The sequence below is a fragment of the Echinops telfairi genome, unplaced genomic scaffold (genome assembly GCF_000313985.2).
Source record: "Echinops telfairi isolate 266 unplaced genomic scaffold, ASM31398v2 ScPeMD7_7469;HRSCAF=8507_0, whole genome shotgun sequence".
In the NCBI taxonomy this organism is placed as follows: Eukaryota; Metazoa; Chordata; class Mammalia; order Afrosoricida; family Tenrecidae; genus Echinops; species Echinops telfairi.
In genome coordinates this window covers 25,152,202-25,172,960 of record NW_022111372.1, presented here as the reverse complement: position 1 = coordinate 25,172,960, position 20,759 = coordinate 25,152,202, and the positions used below count along the sequence as shown (strand labels likewise).

At 40.9% G+C, this 20,759-nt stretch overlaps 1 protein-coding gene across 1 annotated transcript in view; it reads left to right on the top strand.

Moving 5' to 3' along the window:
- The window catches only part of CRYZL1 (crystallin zeta like 1), a 50,897-nt gene that overhangs the window by 1,525 nt on the left and 28,613 nt on the right, over positions 1-20,759 (top strand). The window contains exons 2-4 of the mRNA XM_030888665.2: positions 12,198-12,269; positions 17,809-17,953; positions 19,949-20,067. Of these exons, the coding sequence (XP_030744525.1) occupies positions 12,204-12,269; positions 17,809-17,953; positions 19,949-20,067 (330 nt within the window). The 5' untranslated portion in view covers positions 12,198-12,203. The remainder of the gene's footprint in view (positions 1-12,197; positions 12,270-17,808; positions 17,954-19,948; positions 20,068-20,759) is intronic.

The following is a 20,759-nucleotide window of genomic DNA, read 5'->3' as shown; positions in this document are numbered from 1 at the left end:
TGAAGCCCAATGTGTAACCATTAGCAGGGCTCCTTATTTTAGAGGAATGATCACTAAAGCTCTGAAATGTGACCAAACTTAACCTGTTCCCATCAAGTCTATCCCAGCTCATAGCAACGCCATGTGTTAAAAAGTAGAACTCTCAAGTAGAAAAGAAATGTTCTGAAAGGGTGATGGCAACATAAATGTGCTTGATACAACAACAGATGTATGGATTGTTGTAAGAGCTGTAAGAGCCCCCAATAAGATGATTTTTTTTTTTAAGTAGAGCTGCTCCATTGGGTTTGCAGACCTTCCACAGTACTGCTGGGCAGTACTAGTAAGCCACCATTTGCACCGCCTGGAAATGAATTTAAGGGTTTCTCCCCACCCCTTCACCTTCTACCCACAAAAATAGTTGCCAGTCAACTCCAACTCATTGAGACTGGGAAGGCTAAAAGGAGTGGAAAGTCGTCCAGTAAGAAAAGGAGTCAGGATTCAAACTCAAGTCATTATCACTTATAATTCCTTATGACTTATAGCTCCAAAACAAAATATCATGCCTATCTAGCCGATTCTAACTCATAGTGACTCTTATCTGTGGTTTCCAAGGCTATAAACCACTAGGGGAGCAGATAGCCTCATTTTTCTCCCACTGTGTGGCTGAGGGGTTGGAACCGCTGACCTTGCAGTTAGCAGTCCAGTGCTTCCAATGGTAAAAACATTAGTTTTTACCACCTTTCACGTCAGTTACGCTCCTGATCCCATTTATTGGAGGAAATAACATGTTCCAATTTGAAATGGGGAAGGCTCCCCACAAGCCTGGGCTACTTGGTAGTTTTACAGTTCTTCACTAAATCTAAAATGAGAGTTGTTGACTGAACTAGATTCTTAAGAACCTCATGGAGGCCCTTAAGGCCTCTGGACTAGTACTATACCCTAGGCAGAGGTAAATCTTCACTCATTCGTGAACTGAAGAAAGTGTTTGGGTGGGTGGGTGGATGGGTAATTCTTAAAATGCTTCACTATGGAATCACACTTCTTTATTTTTGCTGTGGCATCTCTCTTTTTAATAAAGAGTGAAGGGTTTCTTGCTCCTAATCTGTGAACTTTCCTTAGAATATTTAAAACAGAAAAGCTATTTTTGCTTTTTTTTTTTTTTAATCTTAAGAGTTAAGGGAATGAGGGGAGAGTTAAGGGAAGTTTTTAAATAGAAGAGCAAGAATACACATGCCACGCATGATAAAATATGGCATTTTACATAATTGTTTTCTTCTTTTTTACATTATAAGTATACATTTTATAAAATTTTACTTTGATTTTGAACATACTGGTAAATATTTCATCTAATTATAATTAATATTTTATATATGGTTCAGAACATAGTGTAAGTTCCTTGTTAGCTGCTATTGAGTCAGAACCAGACTCCTGGTGACCCCACGTGTTCCCAGAATAGAACTGTGCGTCTAGGGGTTTCAGTGGCTGTGTTTGAGAAGCAGGTAGCCAGGCCTTTCTTCCCAGTGCACTGAAGCTGTTCATCATCACAGCGGCGCGTGAGCACCACTGGGAGACAGGTGGTACCTGCACAAGAAGTGCTTTGGCAGGTATCAAGGCCAGGCTTCCTTCACAAAAGAGGAGAATTTTACCACTGAACCACCACTGCCTCCCATGCGGTAACAGGTGTTGGAAAATGAAAGGCGCGTGAACAAGCTGTAATAATAAGTTAAAATCACTCCTGATTCATGGTGACCCCTTGTGTCAAGAGGAGAACCGTGCTTCCTTGAGTCTTCAGTAGCTGGTTTCTCCGAAGTACATCACCAGGCCTTTCTCTTCAGGCAGCTCTGAGTAGACCCAGGCCTCCACCCTATCAGGTAGCAGCTGGGCACTAATGGAAAGAAAAGGAGCCTTGGGGATGGTGATGTAGAGCTTCTGACCGCAAGGTCAGCAGTTTGAAATCACCAGCCGCTCTGAGGAAGAAAGATGGGGCTTTCTACTCCCGTAAAGAGTAACGGTCTCGGAAGCTCACAGGGGCAGTGCTACCTACTTTCTCCTATGGCAGTGGTTCTCAACCTGTGGGTCTCGACCTCTTTGGGGGTCAGATGACCCCCAGTGTGGTAGGAATTCCTCAATTCCTTGTCCTCCTGTTCACTACCAACCTCCTCCTACATTGTCCCCATATCATAAGATTCAAGCAGACTAAAGGGAATTGGCTCTAGGCCATGACATTACTCCCCCATATTTCTCCTGTGATACAATATGGGAAAATAAAGTGCTATTTCAGAAATATAACTGAAAGTTCTGTATTTATTGTTCTGGATCATACAATGTTAAATCACCCTATATTTAATTGTAACTGGCCCAAATATCCCTAATCAATCCAATAAGGACGACTTACCCACACCCAGTCCTATCCCCCGAGGTACTGGCAAGAGTGTGCCTCATGTAAGAATTCTTAAACTCTTATATAGAAATGCCTATTTATCAATCGACTAGTAATGAAAGTAAAGCTGTCAGGATAGGTAGTTAATTATTTTGAGGTTCAAAGGGGGACATTGTTGGTTACCAGTGTGCTAGACTGGCATACTTTGGAAACCACTGTTACGTAGTTGGGCAGCAATTTGAAATCCTTTCCTAGAAAATGCCTCTTTTGCTTCTGACTGAAACCTTTATGATACAAAAGGGAAATGTTTACTTTTGTGAGTCCTTGCCTTTCTTATATTTTACATTGCTTAAATGTAGAGAATGTACCAAAAGATACAAATTCATAAATGGAGAGAAAGTGTTTTGAGAAATGATGTACAAATACGCTTTACACAATTGATGTGTGTATGGATTGGGATAACAGTTGTATGAGCCCCTAATAAAATGTTTAAAAAAAAAAAAAAAATGCTTTGAAACTGATTACAGCAAATGTGCAAATGCACTTAACACATTGGAGGAATGTATGGATTGTGATAAGAGATGTAAGAGCCCCCAATAAAAGTATTTAGAAAAAGAAAAAAAAAAAAAAGATACAAATTCAATCCAAAAAGTCTTGGCAACATTCATAGACATCTGTCTTGTTGACGGGCACTCCTCACTTATCAACATGAGTAGGGTCCAATGGCCAGGTCATTATGCTAAAATGAGAACATGGCGGGTGGGGACACCAGATCGCCAAACAAAGCATAGCTGTGTCATTAAGTACTGCCCAATCACAATGTTACAGTGCTTCCAGGCCACAGGGTTATGGCCGAGCCTAGTCGACTCCTAACCATCAAAGCCTGTCTTACTCTGTCCGACATGTACATGGTCAATGCACAAAATAGTCCAAGCACTTTTTCTAATCGCCATCAATGTGAAATGTCAGATATGAAAAGTGAGGAGTAGGTGTAATTAAAGCAGACTTTAATGATTTTAATATCCCCATCTCACTTAACTAATGATCAAACCCTCTTTCAAAACGCATATCTAGCATCTGTTTAAATCCTTCCAGTGATAGGAACTAATAAACGATTTCATGCAATTTCCTTCTTTAAAATTTAAATTATCTAAAATATCAAAGTAAAAATTCCTTGTAGCATAGAATTGCTTTCCAGAGTTAGCTAGGTGTGAGACAGCTATAATGTCTCCGTAACCACTTTTTTGTGTGGGGGGGAGGGGGTGCAAAGTTAAGGGGGATGTGTCAAATTTATTTCTTTCATGTAAAAGTCAAGGTTGGGTTTCTGGGGCTATTAGGTCTTCCACTGTGTTAGTGACCCAGGCCCCTTTGACCAGCTGTCTGTCAGATTGCATACAAAGGTCTAGAGACTATTGGCTATACAACGTAAAGTTTTGGTGCAGTTGCCGTCCTCTTGGACTTGAAACTGGTGTATCTGATTAGAGCTACTCTCTACAGCCTGCAAGCATACAGTACCCAAACCAAACTGCCAGCTAGTTACTTGATTACAATGACCCTATTTTAACAAAATATCTGGTTGGGCAGATATCTTTTCTGATTTGTGGGTATAAAGGAGAAGTCACAGATGAATAAGAACGTTGCGAAAACTTAAGAAGTTAACTCTTCTCAAATGCTTAAATGGCAAATGAAGATTTCCTCTTAACAATCCAGAAAGTTTCACTGTGCCGGAACAGGATGAAGCTGGGGCCATTGGTTGCACAACCTATGCTGGTGACCACATGAGTCCACATTTCAGAGTTAACTTCATCTGATTTCCTGTAGCTTCAAAAACAAAAAAACAAAAAAAAATTGCCATCATGTCAGTGCTGACTCATAGCAACTCACCATGGGTTTCCCAGACTGTAACTAACTTCACAGGAATACAAAGCCCAGTATTTCTCCCAAGCTGCTGCTAGTGGTTTTGAACTGCGGACCATGCAGATCACAGCCCAACACAAAACCACTACACCACCAGGACTCCTATGGCTTCAGGGCTTGATAATATATCATTGGTTTTCTGAAAACACAAAATGAGGGTGTGTTAGGAATATTACAGTAGAACCCTAATTCTAATGGTTGTGTTAGGGAATAGTAGAAATAGCTTTAAAGAAGAATTGGACTTTTTAGGAACTGAGTTGGCCATAGGGTGGGTGGCAGTGTAGGTAAGAGGAAGGGTACTGAAGCAATGGCCCAGTCTGTGGCCATAATCCAGGCCCATAGTATAGAGTTAATAGCATATCACCCGTGCTACCATAATGGTCCCTGAAAATAAGCCCCCCAACTAAACTCATTGTCGTCACGTCAGTCCCCACTCATAGTGACTGCCCCATGGATTTCCGAGACTGTAACTGGATGGGAGTAGAAAGACTCAGCTTTGTCCACAGAGACTAGAGATTTCAAACTGCCTACCCTGCCCAATGCATAACCCACTTCACCATCGGGGTCCTCTGAAAGTGAACCAGGAAGCAGCAGCTTAATGTGCTTACAGCACAGAAGAGTAGGGGATTGTGAGCAAACGCTTGTTCTAGGAAAAGCTAAGTCTAGCTCTCTGTTGAATTTGAGATTGCTGTGATATTCAGGCGCACATGTAGGTAAGGAATGAGCTCTGAGGTTTTATTTACAATTACTAATAGATGGGCTCCCGAGGGGGTTAAATCTCTCAGAAGAACAAGTGGAGTTCATGTTGCTTTTATAATGGAATGAAGCCATTTGAAATTCCTTTCCATTTGTTTTATTTTTCCAGTCTCTTAAAAATAGACCGTTACCTTTTAACTACTGTTTTGCAGTATTATTTATTGTCACGTGTTTAATTTATGCAAAGCCCTCTTTTTTGCTTTGTGCCAAAAAGCATTTCATTTTTTAAAATCCCTTAAGATAGATCATTACCTTTATTAACTAGCATTTGGAACTGTTATTTATAGTCATGTTTTTAATTTATACAAAGTCCTCTCCTGCTTTGAAGCAAAAATTATTTAAAATAAATGTCTTCATTGATTTTCTCCAGACTTTTATAATATGTTTAATATGCAGTCACTATAAAATTTAAAGATAACATGAACAGAATAACAGTGGTGCAGCTGGCACAGCGCCGAGCACTGCCCCGTTCTGTTGTGCGTTTGGTCACCGAGTCAGAAGCAACGTGACAGCACCCAGCGTGAACAGGTCCTCGATGAGTCGACTCATGTCAGAGACGTTAAAATCTTACATGCCCCTAAAAAGAAAAATACTTGTTTTCCCTAGTGCATATCATTCTACTTTTAAAAATGGGTTTATTTTCATTTAAAATTTTAAATAACTTTTCGATACAGCACCATTTAGAATAAAATAATTTTGAGGCTACATAGCATTCACTCTTTGAAATAAGTACGATACATTTTAAAGTTGTACTTGTATTCTGTAAGGCTTTATTTTATTTCCTATGTGCAGCTCTTCTTGAATTCAGTAAAAATTATATTAAGCAATGCACTGAATTTTCCACTTAATCTGGACCATTGCCTAAGAAGCCATTTGGCCTGAATGCCATTTGTCATGCCATTTTCTTAAGGTTGGGAACTCAGTATTCCTGTTAGGAATTTGTAAAACAGATAACTGATATTTCTTCAAGCCACTTTTCTTCATTTTGTAACTTTGAGGATTTTAAAATTTTTTATCCCAGTTATTTATTGGATCAGCTACACTTAACTTTTTTCTACTCAGCGAGGCCAATTATTACCTATTTTAGAAGAATCCTTTAGCTTGAACTGACTAAAAATACTGGCTTTATTAGATTATTATATCTGTGTTAGCAGACTCTGGTACACAGTGGCGTAGTGGTGACTCATTGGGCTGCTAATTGCAAGGTCAGTGGTTTGAAACCACCAGCCACTCACTGGAGGAAGACAGGGCTTTCTGCTCCTGTAAAGGGTTACAGTCTCAGAAACTCACAGGGGCAGCGCTCCCCTATCCTGTACGGCGGCTAGGAGTCAGAATGGACTAGACGGCAGTGAGGTTGGGTAAGCAGTTACCTTCCAGGATCCTTGAAATTGGGGCACAGTGTGAGGTACATGCCTCTTGACCAAATGCCTTGTATTAAGATGCCCGGGGTAGAGAAAACGGGGGTTTTCAGAGTTGCAAAAGCAGGTGTTTTGAAATCAAGTTGCTGATTGCTTCACTTCTCAAAAAGCAAGCCTAGTAGCTCCAAGCTGAGCTGGAGTGGAGATTTCTTGAATAATATTAGATGTTGATTCTTCCAAGCAATAGGTGGAAAACCTTCTTCTTAGTAAATAAGTAGGGAAAGCTTTTGTATATTAGCATGTAATTAAAAATAGAAGCTCAGTGAAGATAGGGTTGATGGGTTGAGGGCCACTAGATCATTTCAGAGAGAGGTAAAACTTGAGTTTTATTTGCTTAGCTGAATCTATAGAATAAATACAGCACCCTCTAAGTAAGTAGGCAATGCCCAATAGCTCTGACACGGGTGACCACGTGGTGTGAAATCATACTGAGGTGCGAGGGTGGTGGGGGGAAGGTAGTGTAGGCTGGAAAGGTGAGTGGAAGAGGTTAGGGTACGCATAACACATAACTGCATTACCTATACTGGGAGTTCCTGAGTGGCACAAAAGGTTAAAACACACTAGGTTCCTGAGTGAAGGGTTGGAGGCTTGATTGTTCACTTGCTAACTTGTAGGATGGCTATATCCAAAGATGCCTCAGAAGGTGGGCCTGACTGTTTACTTCTGAAAAATCAGCCATTGCAAAGCCTACGGAGCATGCTTCTGCTCCCACACACACGGTGGCCATAGCTGGAATCAACTCTTACCACCTTCCACTCCCTCATCCCAGCTTCTCCCACCCACACTGACAGACTAACCTTCTATAACCAAAGGGTTAGTGAGTGCCAGAACTGATTTCCTCTTTTAACTTAGCTCACTCTTTCTATATACATTGCTTATAGATGTCACATATACAAATTCTGTCTTGATTATGTATTCATTTCTGTTCCAGCATTCAGTGGTAACATCCTAGAAAGCATCAGCTATGGCTCAGCTAACATTCAATAAAAACTCTCCATGTGGATTCATAAGATACAGTAACTTTGACCACGCAGATGGCTGTATAAGTGTGCAGCCTGTACAGTTACACTGGGCCTCCTGCTCAGAAGGGACAAAGCCTGCGCTTTGTGTAATGCTCTACTGTTACCATCCTAAAACTTTAAAAAATTTTAGCATGATTCACCATATTTTTCATTTTGCATGAAAACCCTTTGACATCAAGTCCATTCCAATTCACAGCAACCCTATAGAATTGAGTAAAATTGCCCCACAGGGCTCCCCAGGTGCTAAGTCTCTTGGAAGCAGACTGCCATATCTTACTCTCGTGGATCAGTGGGTTCATTTGAACCACCGGCCTTTCGGTTTGTAGCCAAGCTTTTAACCGCTATCATGTCTGCATTGGACCCTACATACTGTGTATAGATCTATCAATTGCTCAGTGTCATCAGGTTAGTTCTGATTCATAGAGACCCTGAAGGACAGAGTAAAACTGCCTCTGTGGGTTTCCAAGGATATAAATCTTTTGGGGGAGCAGAAAGCCTCATCTTTCTCCTGTGGAGCAGTTGGTAGATTTGAACTGCAGACCTAAAGGTTAGCAACCTAACATGTAACCCACTACATCACTGGGGCTCCTTGATCGATCAATAAGTACCTAATAATTATTAAGCTTAACCCTACAGATAAAGAATTCCAATTTTAAAGATGTTAGTAGCTTGTTTGGAAACCAATGTAACATTGAAAATAATGAGTTTGATAGGTAAGTCTATAGAGGCTGTAACTGGATTAATAGCTCCTTAGGGGCATGGCAAGGGTGGTTGTGGGGAAATGGGGAGCTAATAACAATGAGTAGAATAATGAATAAAACGTAAAACTGATTGTGGCGATGCGTGTAAAACTCTTTGTGATGTGGCTGAGCTATTACATGATTTATGAGTTATACACCAGTAAAGCTGTTGAGAATTCAAAAAAATAATAATAATGGCTTTGAAATAATTCCGACCTCATTTATGTCTTAGCTCTAGTCCTAATGGCGCTAGGAGATCCCAAGTGTCTGCCTTAACCGCTATAAAACTCAGACCCTCACTAGAGAGATCATGCGCAAGAATATTCTTATCAGGACAATTTGTAAAAGCTCTATAATGAGTTGAATAGAGCAAGTTGAATTTAACTCTTAAGCCACCTACTCGCCAATTAGCAAGTGAGTGCTTAACCATTGTGCTTAACCATCACCAGGGCTCCTCGTGAGTTACATTGTGTCCACCTTGTGTTAAATTGGGTTTTCTAGAGAAGCAAAACCAGTGATGTTTGTGTGTTCATTTATAGAAAGATTAATATCAAGAAATGACTTACAGTTGTAAAAATAGTTAAGTCAAGTTCAAATGAGGCTTCTCTTGGCTTGTGGAAGCTGATGAACGGGAAGCAGGATGAGGAAGCAGAGACATCAGGGGCACAGGCTGGTGGACACACAGGTCTAAAATTGGCCAAATTAATCCACCATCTGTAGTCTGCTGGTGGCTCCTCGGATCAGCAGAAGGTGCAACAAGAAATCGAGGAGCCAGTCTGCGAGAACCAGCTCCAATAGAAGACAAAGGACCAAAGAGGAGTCCTCTCTCTCCTTGATCTCCCTCTCACTTATACAAAAAGGCTTATGACCCCAATGAGGTGTGATCTGGCTGTGACACAATTAATAGGTTGAGCTCTGTGCCTATCCTTACCCAAGAGTATCTAGTTGACCTAATCCCTGACCATAACATCCTGGAACCAAAGAATGTGATCTTAATTGGAAATCGCATTTTTGCAGATGTAATTAAAATGAGGATAAAGCTGAGACCATTCTGGATTAGGATGAGTCCCAAATCCAGTGAGACAAAGAAGGCAATATGAAGATGGAGGCAGAGATTAGAATGATGTTTCTACACAATGCCCAGGTTTATTGAACAACCACAGAAACACGGAGAGAGGCATGGAATGGTGTTTCCCTCTGAGCCTCCAGAGGGAACCAACCAACCCTGCCGCATCTTAATTTCCCACTTTTGGCCTTCTGAATTTTAAGAAAATAAATCTCTGTTTTAAGCTACCTTGTTTGTGGTTATTGGTCATGGCGGCCCTAGGAAACTCATACAAATGGAAAAGAAGCAAAATAATTCATTCGTCCATGAAATGGATACCACATATACTCGAGTGTAATCCGGTTTTCAGCATTTTTTATGCCGTTTTTGTGGTAAAATTAGATGCCTCGGCTAATACTCAGGTCGGCTTATACTCAAGTATATACAGTAAGTAAACTAGCTACTTCTACAATGGGAGAAAGATGGGGTTTTCCATTCGCATAGAGTTACAGTGTTGGAAACCCACAGTGGCAGTCCTGCCCTGTCCTTTAGGGTCAGTATGAGTCGCCATGACTGATGGCAGTGAGTTTGGTTTATAGGAATACTATATAGCAATAGAAACTAATGAACTATAAGGAACAATATAGTTGAAATGCACATAAGTAATATTTAGTGAAAAATCATCCGAAGATCGAGTTACAAAACAGGGTAAGCAAACCTGTGCTGTTAGGGCAGGATGTTGGTTGCCCTGGGGGAATGGAGGTAGTGACAAAAAGTCAAAAGGATTTTAGAGGGCTGCTTATGTTTACTGATCAGGTTGCAGGTCACATAGGCATATTTAATTTATGAAAGTCAACAAGTTGTATATTTAGGATTTATGCTTTCCTATATGTATTTTCTACTTCTACAAAACTGACGTTTAAAAATGATCTTGCCATCAACTGGCATAATGTCCACAAAAATAACATTTTCCGCCCTACTTTGGTAGTAGCCACTGGAGTCTTTAGAGCGCCTCACCACTCGTCTAAGGTGCAACTATCAGTCTATCCTTTTTGGGAGGAAGAAGCAAAGCCAAGCTCACTGCCGTTGAGTTCATTCTGACGCATAGCAACCCTAGATATAGAACAGGGTAGAACTGCCCTTTTGGGTTTCCAAGGCCGGAAATCTTTTCTTTTCTTTTCTTTTCTTTTTAATTATTGGGGGCTCTTACAGCTATTTTTTTTTCAACAGCTCTTATAACAATCCATACATCCATTGTGTCAAGCACATTTGTAAATAGGTTGCCATCATCCTTTTCAAGCATTTTCTTTTTACTTGAGCCCTTGTTATCAGTTCCTCATTTTTTTCCTTCCTCCCTCATGAACCCTTGATAATTTATAAATTATTATTTTCATATCTTTCACTGACCACTAAGAAATTGTAAGGGAGAAAACCTCCTGAGTTTGAACTACTGGTTTGGTAGTTAGCAGTCCCGTGCATAATCCACTGTGCCCAAGGAAAGAAGAGTGATGAAGCTCCAAGACACATGGAAACATGTAGTATGGACTCATGGGCAATTCCAACCTCAGTCTTCACAACTGGGGGCTAGAAGAACTATGTGGTGCCTGGTACCACTACCAACTGCTCTCAAAGGGTTCACATTAGGGCCTGGAGAGAGTAGGATGAAAATGTGGAGTAAAACTCAAAACCATGAAAAATGCCCAGGCTTATTGGCGTTCACCCTTCAATGTCTGAAATTAACTCTGTGACTCAATTTTCAGCCATATGATAGGTCTGTAAAGGGGACAATAACACTAGTGATATAGACATACCATAGAGTAATCATTTGAGGTTACAAGGGGAACATTTACTCAGGGAAAAGCTTTAAAGGCTTAGGAAAGGAAGAGGAGGAAGAATGGAAACAAGAAACAATAAGTGGAATAAATGATGTTACACTGTGGCAGTCAGGCTTTATGTCAACTTGGACCTGTGTAAAAATGTAGGGGTGGAGTCCTGCATTTAGGTCACAGCCTGATGACGCCTCTCGGGAGGTGTGATCTTTTTATGAGAGACAGAATGTCTTTCAATGCCACATCATGCTCCTTGCTTACTGGGACTCTGGGACTACCTCCATAGTTGGTCGTTGACCGTTGACCGTTGACCAAGGGAGCCAACCTCTGAGCTGTCTGTGCCCTGCCATGTTTCTACTGACTTTGGATCCATGCATCTCTGCACCCACCACCAGCCTGTGATCTCCCTGATTTGCTTTCACCTCTCTTCGTAGGAAATCGTGTACGTATATGAGTGGCGCTGGTTTTGCTTCTCTGAATAACCCAGCCTTACGTCTACACTGAGCGGAATTCAAAGAAAGATAAAGTGTGTATGAATTGTTGAATGTAAAACTGATGATCTGCCCTTTAAACTTTTACCCAATTCACAATTAAGAAGTAAAAAATTTTAATATAGTCTTGCCCCTTGAATGACTGTGAATATCAAAGAAACAACTATGGAATAAGAGAGGTGTAACGAAGTTCACCTCTGGTTCACGAAGTGGTTTGTGAAGAGTCAGAGGAATGGAGGGCAACCTTTCAACAAGTCTTGAATGTCCAGTTTCCTTGTTAGTGGTCATCTGTGAGTCTTTTTAAAGCTCTTAAAATGACGCGTTTTGAAATAAACACTTCTGAGCCCTTGAAAGTTCATCTTTCCCTTAGTACATCTAATATTTTTGTATTGAATGTGAAAGTTAAATTCGAGTTCTGCTTGTCTTTGTAGTGGAAGGCTGAAGTGTAAGTTCATTTGCATACAGAGATTATTGTATGTTCTCTTACTTGATTCCCCTCAGAAAGAACCCTGTTTGTTTGAAAAATAATGCATTTGTACTTCTCCTTTTCCCCCTTCCCAGCAGTTGTTCATGTGTTCATCCCATTGACCTAGAACACATTTTGTTTGTTTCATGTTTAGGTCACTATGAAAGGCTTATATTTTCAACAGAATTCTACAAATGAAGAAATGACATTTATATTTCAAGAAAGGGTAAGAAAATTGTTTAATCATTAACTGAAATATTTTATCTAATAAAGCCTGTTTTAAATGACCTGTTCTAATTGTTTTGCATAGAATTAAACAAGCATAGCTTACTTAAATGAAATACTTCGAATTATTTTCCTTTAATGTTTATATGAAAATGTTCACCCACACCGTGGTAAAAATATTTTTTTAAAAGAATTGCTACAATCACGTCAGGGTCACCAAAAAAAGCAAAAAAAAAAAAAAAAAACAAAGAAAAGAATTGCTACAAAAGAAATATTTAGTTTCTCCGCATACCGGAAATGGTATAGAAGGTATTAGTAAAGTAGAACCTTCTTCCATGTAGTCCTTATTTTATATATATTGCAAAATTAATTCAAATTACTCTTAATGTCACAGCGATGTGAGTTTTCACATTATATCTCTATTTCAGAATATACTTTATCTTAGACTATAAAATGAAAGAAATAGAAATGCATTATTTTGTATACTAATTTCTGGGCTTTGCATCATTAATTCATTCACCAAACTTGAAATGATCTCTAGTGTTTTAATTAGATAGTTGTCATCGATAGAATTTTTATGCATTGCCATTGTTACACAAACCAAATTCATCCCACTGTAAATTTAGAGAAGAAAATGAACTGTAGTATCTATACCAGCATTACATTAGTAATAATTAGAATTCTTGGATAATTAATACTGTTTGTATTTCTCTTTGTAGTCTTTCACTAACTCCAAAATCATTTTGGGTCAGCAGTCTACATCTCAGGCACTTTGGCTTCTGCCATTGGGTCAGGGTGAGAAGATGAGGTTCCATGAGGTTTGAGTGGTTCTTAGGAACAATCTTTTCCAGATTCACACATCTGTGACTAAATTCATGATTATTTATTATTATTATTCAGTGTTAATGTTTGGTTTATTAAACATTATTTAATTTATTAAATGTCATCTTGTATTATCAAAATAGTATTTAGTAGTCTTATTAAATATTATTAGAATACTATTAAATACTTTCATAATAGCACAGGATATTACCAAATATGAGATTTGAAATATAACACCAGAATATTGTATTCATGGCAAATAAAACACAATGATAATAACCTTTGATTTCTTGACTGCTATTTTTTTTTTTCTTAGAACTTTTTATTTATTTATTTTTAAACATTTTATTAGGGGCTCATACAACTGTTATCCCAATCCATACACACATCAATTGTGTAAAGCGTATTTGTACATCATTTCTCAAAACATTTTCTCTCCATTTAAACCCCCGACATTAGGTCCTCATTTTTCCCCTCCCTCCCCGCTCCCCCCTCCCACATGAGCCCTTGATAGTTTATAAATGGGTATTTTGTCATATCTTGCCCTGTCCGACGTCTCCCTTCACCCACTTTTCGGTTGTCTGTCCCCCAGGGAGGAGGTCACACACAGTTCCATGTAATCGGTTCCCTCTTCCCTACACATTCTCCCTCTACCCTCCCTGTTTTGCCACTCACACCACTGGTCCTATAGGGCTCATCCATCCTGGATTCCCTGTATTTTCAGTTCCTATCTGTACCAGTGTACCTCCTCTGGTCTAGCCTTGACTGCTATTTTTTATTATTATTAATAAATCATTTTACTGGGTGCTCTTACAGATTCCCCGTTTGTCTGCTAACCTTTCCCCTACTACGCTCTTGGTATCGCTACTCCCATAACTGTTCCTGAGGGTTTTATCTGTACTGGATTCCACGTGTTGAGGGCTTTTTATTTTTTAATCATTTATTGGGGGTTCCAACAGCTCTTATCACAAGCCATATATACATCCTTATGTCAAGCACATTTGTACATATGTTGCCATCATCATTTTCAAAACATTTTCTTTCCACATGAGCCCTTGGTATCAGCTTATTTTCCCTCTCCCCCACCCTCCCTCCCTCATGAACCCTTGATAATTTTTTTTTCATGTCTTACACCAATCACTGTCTCCCTTCACCCACTTTTCTGTTGTTTGTACCCCTGGGAGGGGGTTATATGTTGATCATTGTGATCGGTAACCCACCTTCCCCTTACCCTCCTGGTATCTCTACTTTCATTATTGGGCCTGAAGGGTTTATCTGTCCTGGATTCCCTGTGTTTTGAACTCTTATCTGTACTAGTGTCTATGCTCTGGTCTAGCGAGATTTGTAAAGTAGAATTGAGATCATGATAGTGGCAGGGAGTAAGCATTAAAGAACTAGAGGAAAGTTGTATGTTTCATTGGTGCTTATACTGCACCCTGATTGACTCATCTCTTCCTTGTGACCCTTCTGTGAAGGGATTCCAGTTGTCTCCAGATGGGCATGGGGTCTCCACTCTGTCCTCCCTCTCATTCACATTGATATGCTTTTTTGTTCTGGGTCTTTGATGCTTGATACCTGATCCCATGGGACACCTGATGATCACACAGGCTGGTGTGCTTCTTCCATGTGGGCTTTGTTACTTCTCAGCTAGATGGTCACTTGTTTATCTCTAAGCCTTTATCTCTAAGACCCCAGACACTATATCTTTTGATAGCTGGGCACCATCAGCTTTTTCACCATATTTGCTTATGCACCTATTTTGTCTTCAGCGATCATGTCAGGAAGGTGAGCATCACAAAATGCCAGGCTATTAGAACAAAGTGTTCTTGCATTGAGGAAGTACTTGAGTTAGAGGCCCAATGTCCGTTTGCTACCTTAATACTTAACATGTAAATATATGTACATAGATCTTTTTCCCTATTATATATAAATATATTTACATATGTACACACCTGTAGTTAGACCTGTATAAATGTCCTTTGTCCCATTGTTCTTTCCTCTATTTCCTTTTACTTTCCTCATGTCCCACTTACATATTTGGCCTTCATTCAGATTTCGGTAGTTTCCCCCAGCTATATTGCCCTTGATCAAGCCTCACCAGGCATCCTATGCCCTCCTTGCCATCAATTTTAGATCACTTGTATTCCCTTGTCCCTGGGTTTGTTGGCATCCCTATTCCTATCCCCCGCCTCCCCCTCTCCCGTGTTCCCCAGGAACTGGTGGTGCTGTTTTTTTCTCCTCTGGATTGTTTATCCCACCTATCTTATCTAGATAGACATGCAGAAACAATAATCACAAAAAAACAAGACAAAGCCAAACAAAATAACAAAAGATAAGAAAAGTAACAATTAAAAAAGAGAAGCCTATAAATAGTTCCAGATCTGTTTGTTGACCTTTAATAGTGTTTTCTGGTCAAGTCTGATAGGGTACCATGCCCTGGCCCCAAGTGTCAAGGGCTTTTATCTGTACCACTGTACGTGCTCTGGTTTAGCCAGATTTGTAAGGTAGAACTGGGGTCATGATTGTGGGGAGGAGGAAGCATTAAAGAATTAGAGGAATGTTATATGTTCCCTCAGTGCTGTGCTGTACCCTGGCTGTCTCGTTCTTTCCTTGTGACCCTTCTGGGAGGGAATGTCCAGTTGTCTACAGTTGGGCTTTGGGTCTCTATCCATCATTTGCATTAGTATATTTGTTTGTTTTGGGTCTTCTGATACCTGATCCCATGGACACCTCATGATCACACAGGTTGGTGTGCTTCTTCCATATGGACTTTTTTGCTTCCCTGCTGGATGGCCGCTTGTTTAACTTCAAGCCTTTAAGACCCGAGACGATATATCTTTTAATAGTGGGGCACCATCAGGTACTTCACCACATTTGGTTATGCACACGTTATGACTTCAGCAATCATCTTGGGAAGGTGAGTATCACAAAATGCCAGGTTATTAGAACAAAGTATTCTTGTGCTGAGGGAGTACTTGAGTAGAGACCCAATGCCTGTGCTACCTTAATATTTAACATTTAAATATATGTACATATACATAAGTAATATATCAATATATAATGATAGAAATATTTAACATTTAAATAGATGTTAAATATTTCTATCATTATATATTGATATATTACATATGTACATGCCTATATTTATCACTCTATAAATGACTTTTCCCTCCTAGTTCTTTCCTCTATTTCTTTTTACTTTCCTCTTGTCCCACTATCATGTTCTACCTTCATTTGACTCTCAGTACTTTCTCTAGGATACATTGGTCTTGATCAAACCCACCAGGCATTCCACGCCTACCTCACCATCGATTTTAGATCTCTTGTTGTTCCCTTGTCCCTGGGTTTGTTGGCTCCGCCCCCTCCCTTTCTTCCACCTCTTCCTCTCCCATGTAACCCCAGAGCCGTAGGTCCGTTGTTTTCTCCTCGGAATTGGTTATCCCACCTATCCTATAGAGATAGCCATGAGAAAAAGAAATTTAAAAAGGAAAAAGAGGTGCAGGGAGCGGGGGATCCTATAAATAGTTCCGGGTCTGTCTGCTGACTCTTCTGAATGTTTTCAAGTTGGATCTGGTGAAGTGTCACACCCTGCCCACCGATTCCAAGGTCTATTTGTTGGGATTCCTCACATACTTCATTGCTTTGCTTACCTTGCTGCTCTGTTGCACCCCCTTCGTCTTTCTCTCAAGTGGGGGGTGGGGGAGTGTCAGACCGGGCACACTTCCCATACTGTTTGCTACTTTTATGAGCATTGACTACAGATCCAATAAATGCAAATTTTGACATTAAAAAAATGCACAGTGATAGCTGAACATAACTGACAAAAATAAAAGTACCTATTTTGAGCCAACTTTTGATATAATTCAGAAGGGATATCAGGAGTAAAGAAAATATTTTTACTAATAGCTCCAGTTTATGGTTTGGTCAGGAATTTAATAATCTGAGTAGATGGTATTGGGTACCTATGTTTAAATTTTTTTTTCCCAGAGGGAGACCTAAATTCCCATTAAGAATTGATGCTAGAAAAAAAAAAAAGAATTGATGCTGGGGGTTTGAGGGTGGGGACTGATGCCAAGGATGGAAAGAAAAAGTCTTAGAAATTGCAACATATCTGCAAATGTGCTTGATACAATTGATGTATAGATTGTTAATAAGAGCTGTAAGAGCCCCAGTAAAATGATTTATAAACATTTTAAATCGTTTTATTAGGGGCTCATACAACTCATCACAATCCATACATACATCAATTGTGTAAAGCGCATTTGTATATTCATTGCCAATATGTACATTCATTGTCATTTTTTAAAAGAGAGAGAAAACATCTGTTTATACACACAAACACAAAAGAATTGATGCCTTTGAATTTGCTATTGATGAAAACTGGAAGAAAAGAACACACACTGCCAACCAGTTGATTTTGACTTATAAGCACCCCATCTAGGGTTTCTGAGGCTGTAAATCAGTGGTTCTCAACCTTCCTAATGCCGCGACCCTTTAATACAGTTCCTCATGTTGTGGTGACCGCCCTCCAACCATAACATTATTTTCGGCCTGCCGCACCTCGTTTCCCGCTGCCCCATGCTGTCTGCCGTGCTAGCCAGGGCCGCCTCATGCACTTGGCCAGAACCTACGCTGAGGCCGCCGCTTCCCCTCCTTGCCCCCCCACGCCGGCCCCTGCCTCGGGTCCCGGGCAGTTGTCTTTCACGTCGCCCACCCAGGTGTTCTTCAACGGCGCCAACATCCTCCAGGTGGAGGTGCCCACACTGACGGGATCCTTTGGCATCCTGGCATCCCACGTGCCCACGCTGCAGGTCTACAGCCCGGCCTGGTGGTCGTCCGTGCGGAGGACGGCACCTCCACCAAGTACTTTGTGAGCAGCGGCTCGATGGCAGTGCATGCAGACTCCTCTGTGCAGCTATCGGCTGAGGAGGCCGATTAAAAAAAAAAAGATTATTTTCATTGCTACTTCATCACTGTCATTTTGCTACTGTTATGAATCAGGCCACCCCCGCGAAAGGGTCATTTGACCCCCCCAAAGCGGTCACGACCCACAGGTTGAGAACTGCTATAAATCTTTAGCATAACAGAGAGTTTGACTAGTCTTTTGAGAAGCAGGGAATGGGTTTGAACTACCCACCTTGCCGTTAATAGTCCAATGCTTACCCAACAGCGCCACTCCCGTTAGCACCCCCACAAAATAAAAGGAACAAACTCTCACCGCCATTGAGTCATTGCTGACAAGTAGCAGCCTCCTGTGGGTTTCTGAGACTATAACTGCGTACGAGCCTAGAAAACCCAGTCTTTCTCCGGGGGAGCTACTGGTGGTTTCCAATTGGCAACCAGGAGTGCATAACCACTACACCACCAGGGCTCCTCCAGCGAGATTAAATATACCACGACTACCAGAAGGACAAATCTGTCTTGTTCCTTCGAAGCAAAGAGAGCAAGACTTGGTCTCAGACACTGTGGACATGCCATCGGGAGGGACCATTGCCTAGAGAAGGGCATCACGCTTGGTAAAGTAGAAGGTCAATAAAAAGGAGATCTTCAATGAGTTGGATTGACATGGTGGCTTCACAAGTGGGCTCAGACATAAGTTGTAAGGGTAGCATAGAACCAGGCAATGTTTTATTCTGTTGTACCTAGGGTCACTGTGAATTGGAACATAAGTACACCTAGTAATCATCAAGTTCAGGTTATATTTTGACCCCAGACTCCCATGGGGCATGTGAAATGTGTGAGATAGATGCCAAATGAAGAGAAGATCAACACCAAGGAATGTCATTTGTAGCATTGGAAAATTCCAATGCGGTTAAGACTATATGTGTCTATATGTTACATTTGAGCCTCTGATGCTTTAGGATTACTGAGGTTGAAATACAGTATACTATTTGTTGCTGTACTTTGTTATTTGAGTTGTCTTTTATTTTTTCTTTTCTTTTTTAAATTGTTAGTTGCCACTGATCGGGTGTATAACAGAATGAATGTGGCCCAGCCCTGAGCTTCCCCACGACTATTGCTGTTTGAATTCATTGCTGGCATCAGTTGAGTCACTCCATTTCATTGAAGGTTTCCCTTGTTTCCATGACCCTCTAAGCCCCACCCCCACCCCCCATTATAGTCAGAATCTCTCTCTACTTGCAGCTGAGGTGCACTGTGGTTATGTTTCTTCTAAGACTGATTTGTTCATTCTTCTAGCCAAAAGTTACTCCCTACTTTTTGAAAGTTGCTTTACTCCACTCCACCCTTCTTGAAAGACCTTCACTAGTACCTTCTTCATTAACTGAGAGAAATCTAAGGAAGATGTTTGCTTCTCTAAGAAAAGATGAAAAGTGAGACTACCGTTGAGTGTTCGGTTTGCAGTGAGCCATTAAAGAGGCAGCGTATACCCTAAGCGAGAGAAAGTCACCCGACTCCTTCCCTGGGACCTACAGTCTGCATCAAGCTGCCATGGCTGTGGCCTGTGCTGTGAGCACAATGTCTTAGTGTTATCTTAGCTTTTTTAGGGGGGGTGTTTTTTGGTGGGGTGGGGGGGCGTGATTTACTAGGTATTTGGGAGTCTGGGAATGCTCGGAACGTTTTCACATGTAAATTAATAATAACTGCTTCCTCACTTCATGACATTTCAGCGTATAAAAGGTTGCATATAAATACTTTCAGATATAGGGGAAACCTGACTACCAGTCTTCTTAGATAATTACATGTAGCTGTCAGGTAAGTGATGGACTGCTAACCACAGAGTTGGCTCTTTGAAACCCACCAGCAGTTAGATGTGCCGCCCACAGCTTGCGTAGGGACAGCTCCTCTCTGCGCTTGAGCCAGTCTAAGCCCTTCTACAGTAACCACGGCAACTGAAAGGCCACGCTGTTCAGGTGCTGGAGACATACAGCATAGAGAAGGACATTTCGGCCCACATCAAGGTGGAGTGTGACAAGAAGTACAACCCCACTTGGCACTGCATCGTGGCAGAAACGTTGGTAGTTATGGGTGGTTATGGGTAGTATGGTAGTTATGGGTAGTATGGTAGTTCATGCTGTGCCTGGGCCTACGGGCCATCCTTCTGTTCAGATCTGGTTCAACCATGCCCAGTACCCATCCAAAACCAAGGACTGCCGCCTTAATGCCAATCCCAGAGACTGGACTCTTCATCCTTGCTAAGGGATCACCTCCATCTTTGAACCTTTGTTGTAGTTTTGTTTGGTCCAGGGCCTTCTCTGCACTTGCTTGTTGTGGTTATAAAGCAATTAGCACAATGGCGTACATTTATGTTTATTACAACATATCCGTACGTTGTCCTGTCTCACGTTTTTTTCTTCTTTCCTCACAATCCATGCCTTTCCAAAACAAATCTGTTGGAGATGTGTGTATTAATAACAAAAAAGAAAACAAACAAAAACAAAACCCATCAGCATTCTCCTGGGAGAAAGATGAAGCTGTTCCAGTGCAGCTGTACAGCCATAGAAACTCTTCTAGAGTCACTGTGTGTCAGAGCCAAACTGATGGCAGCAAGTTTATAAATTAACTGAACTATAAGATTCGAGTTGTGGTACACTGGTACAGATAGGAACTGAAAATACAGGGAATCCAGGGCGGATGAGCCCTACAGGACCAGTGGTGTTAGTGGCGAAACAGGGAGGGTGGAGGGAGAGTGGGTAGGAAGGAGGGAACC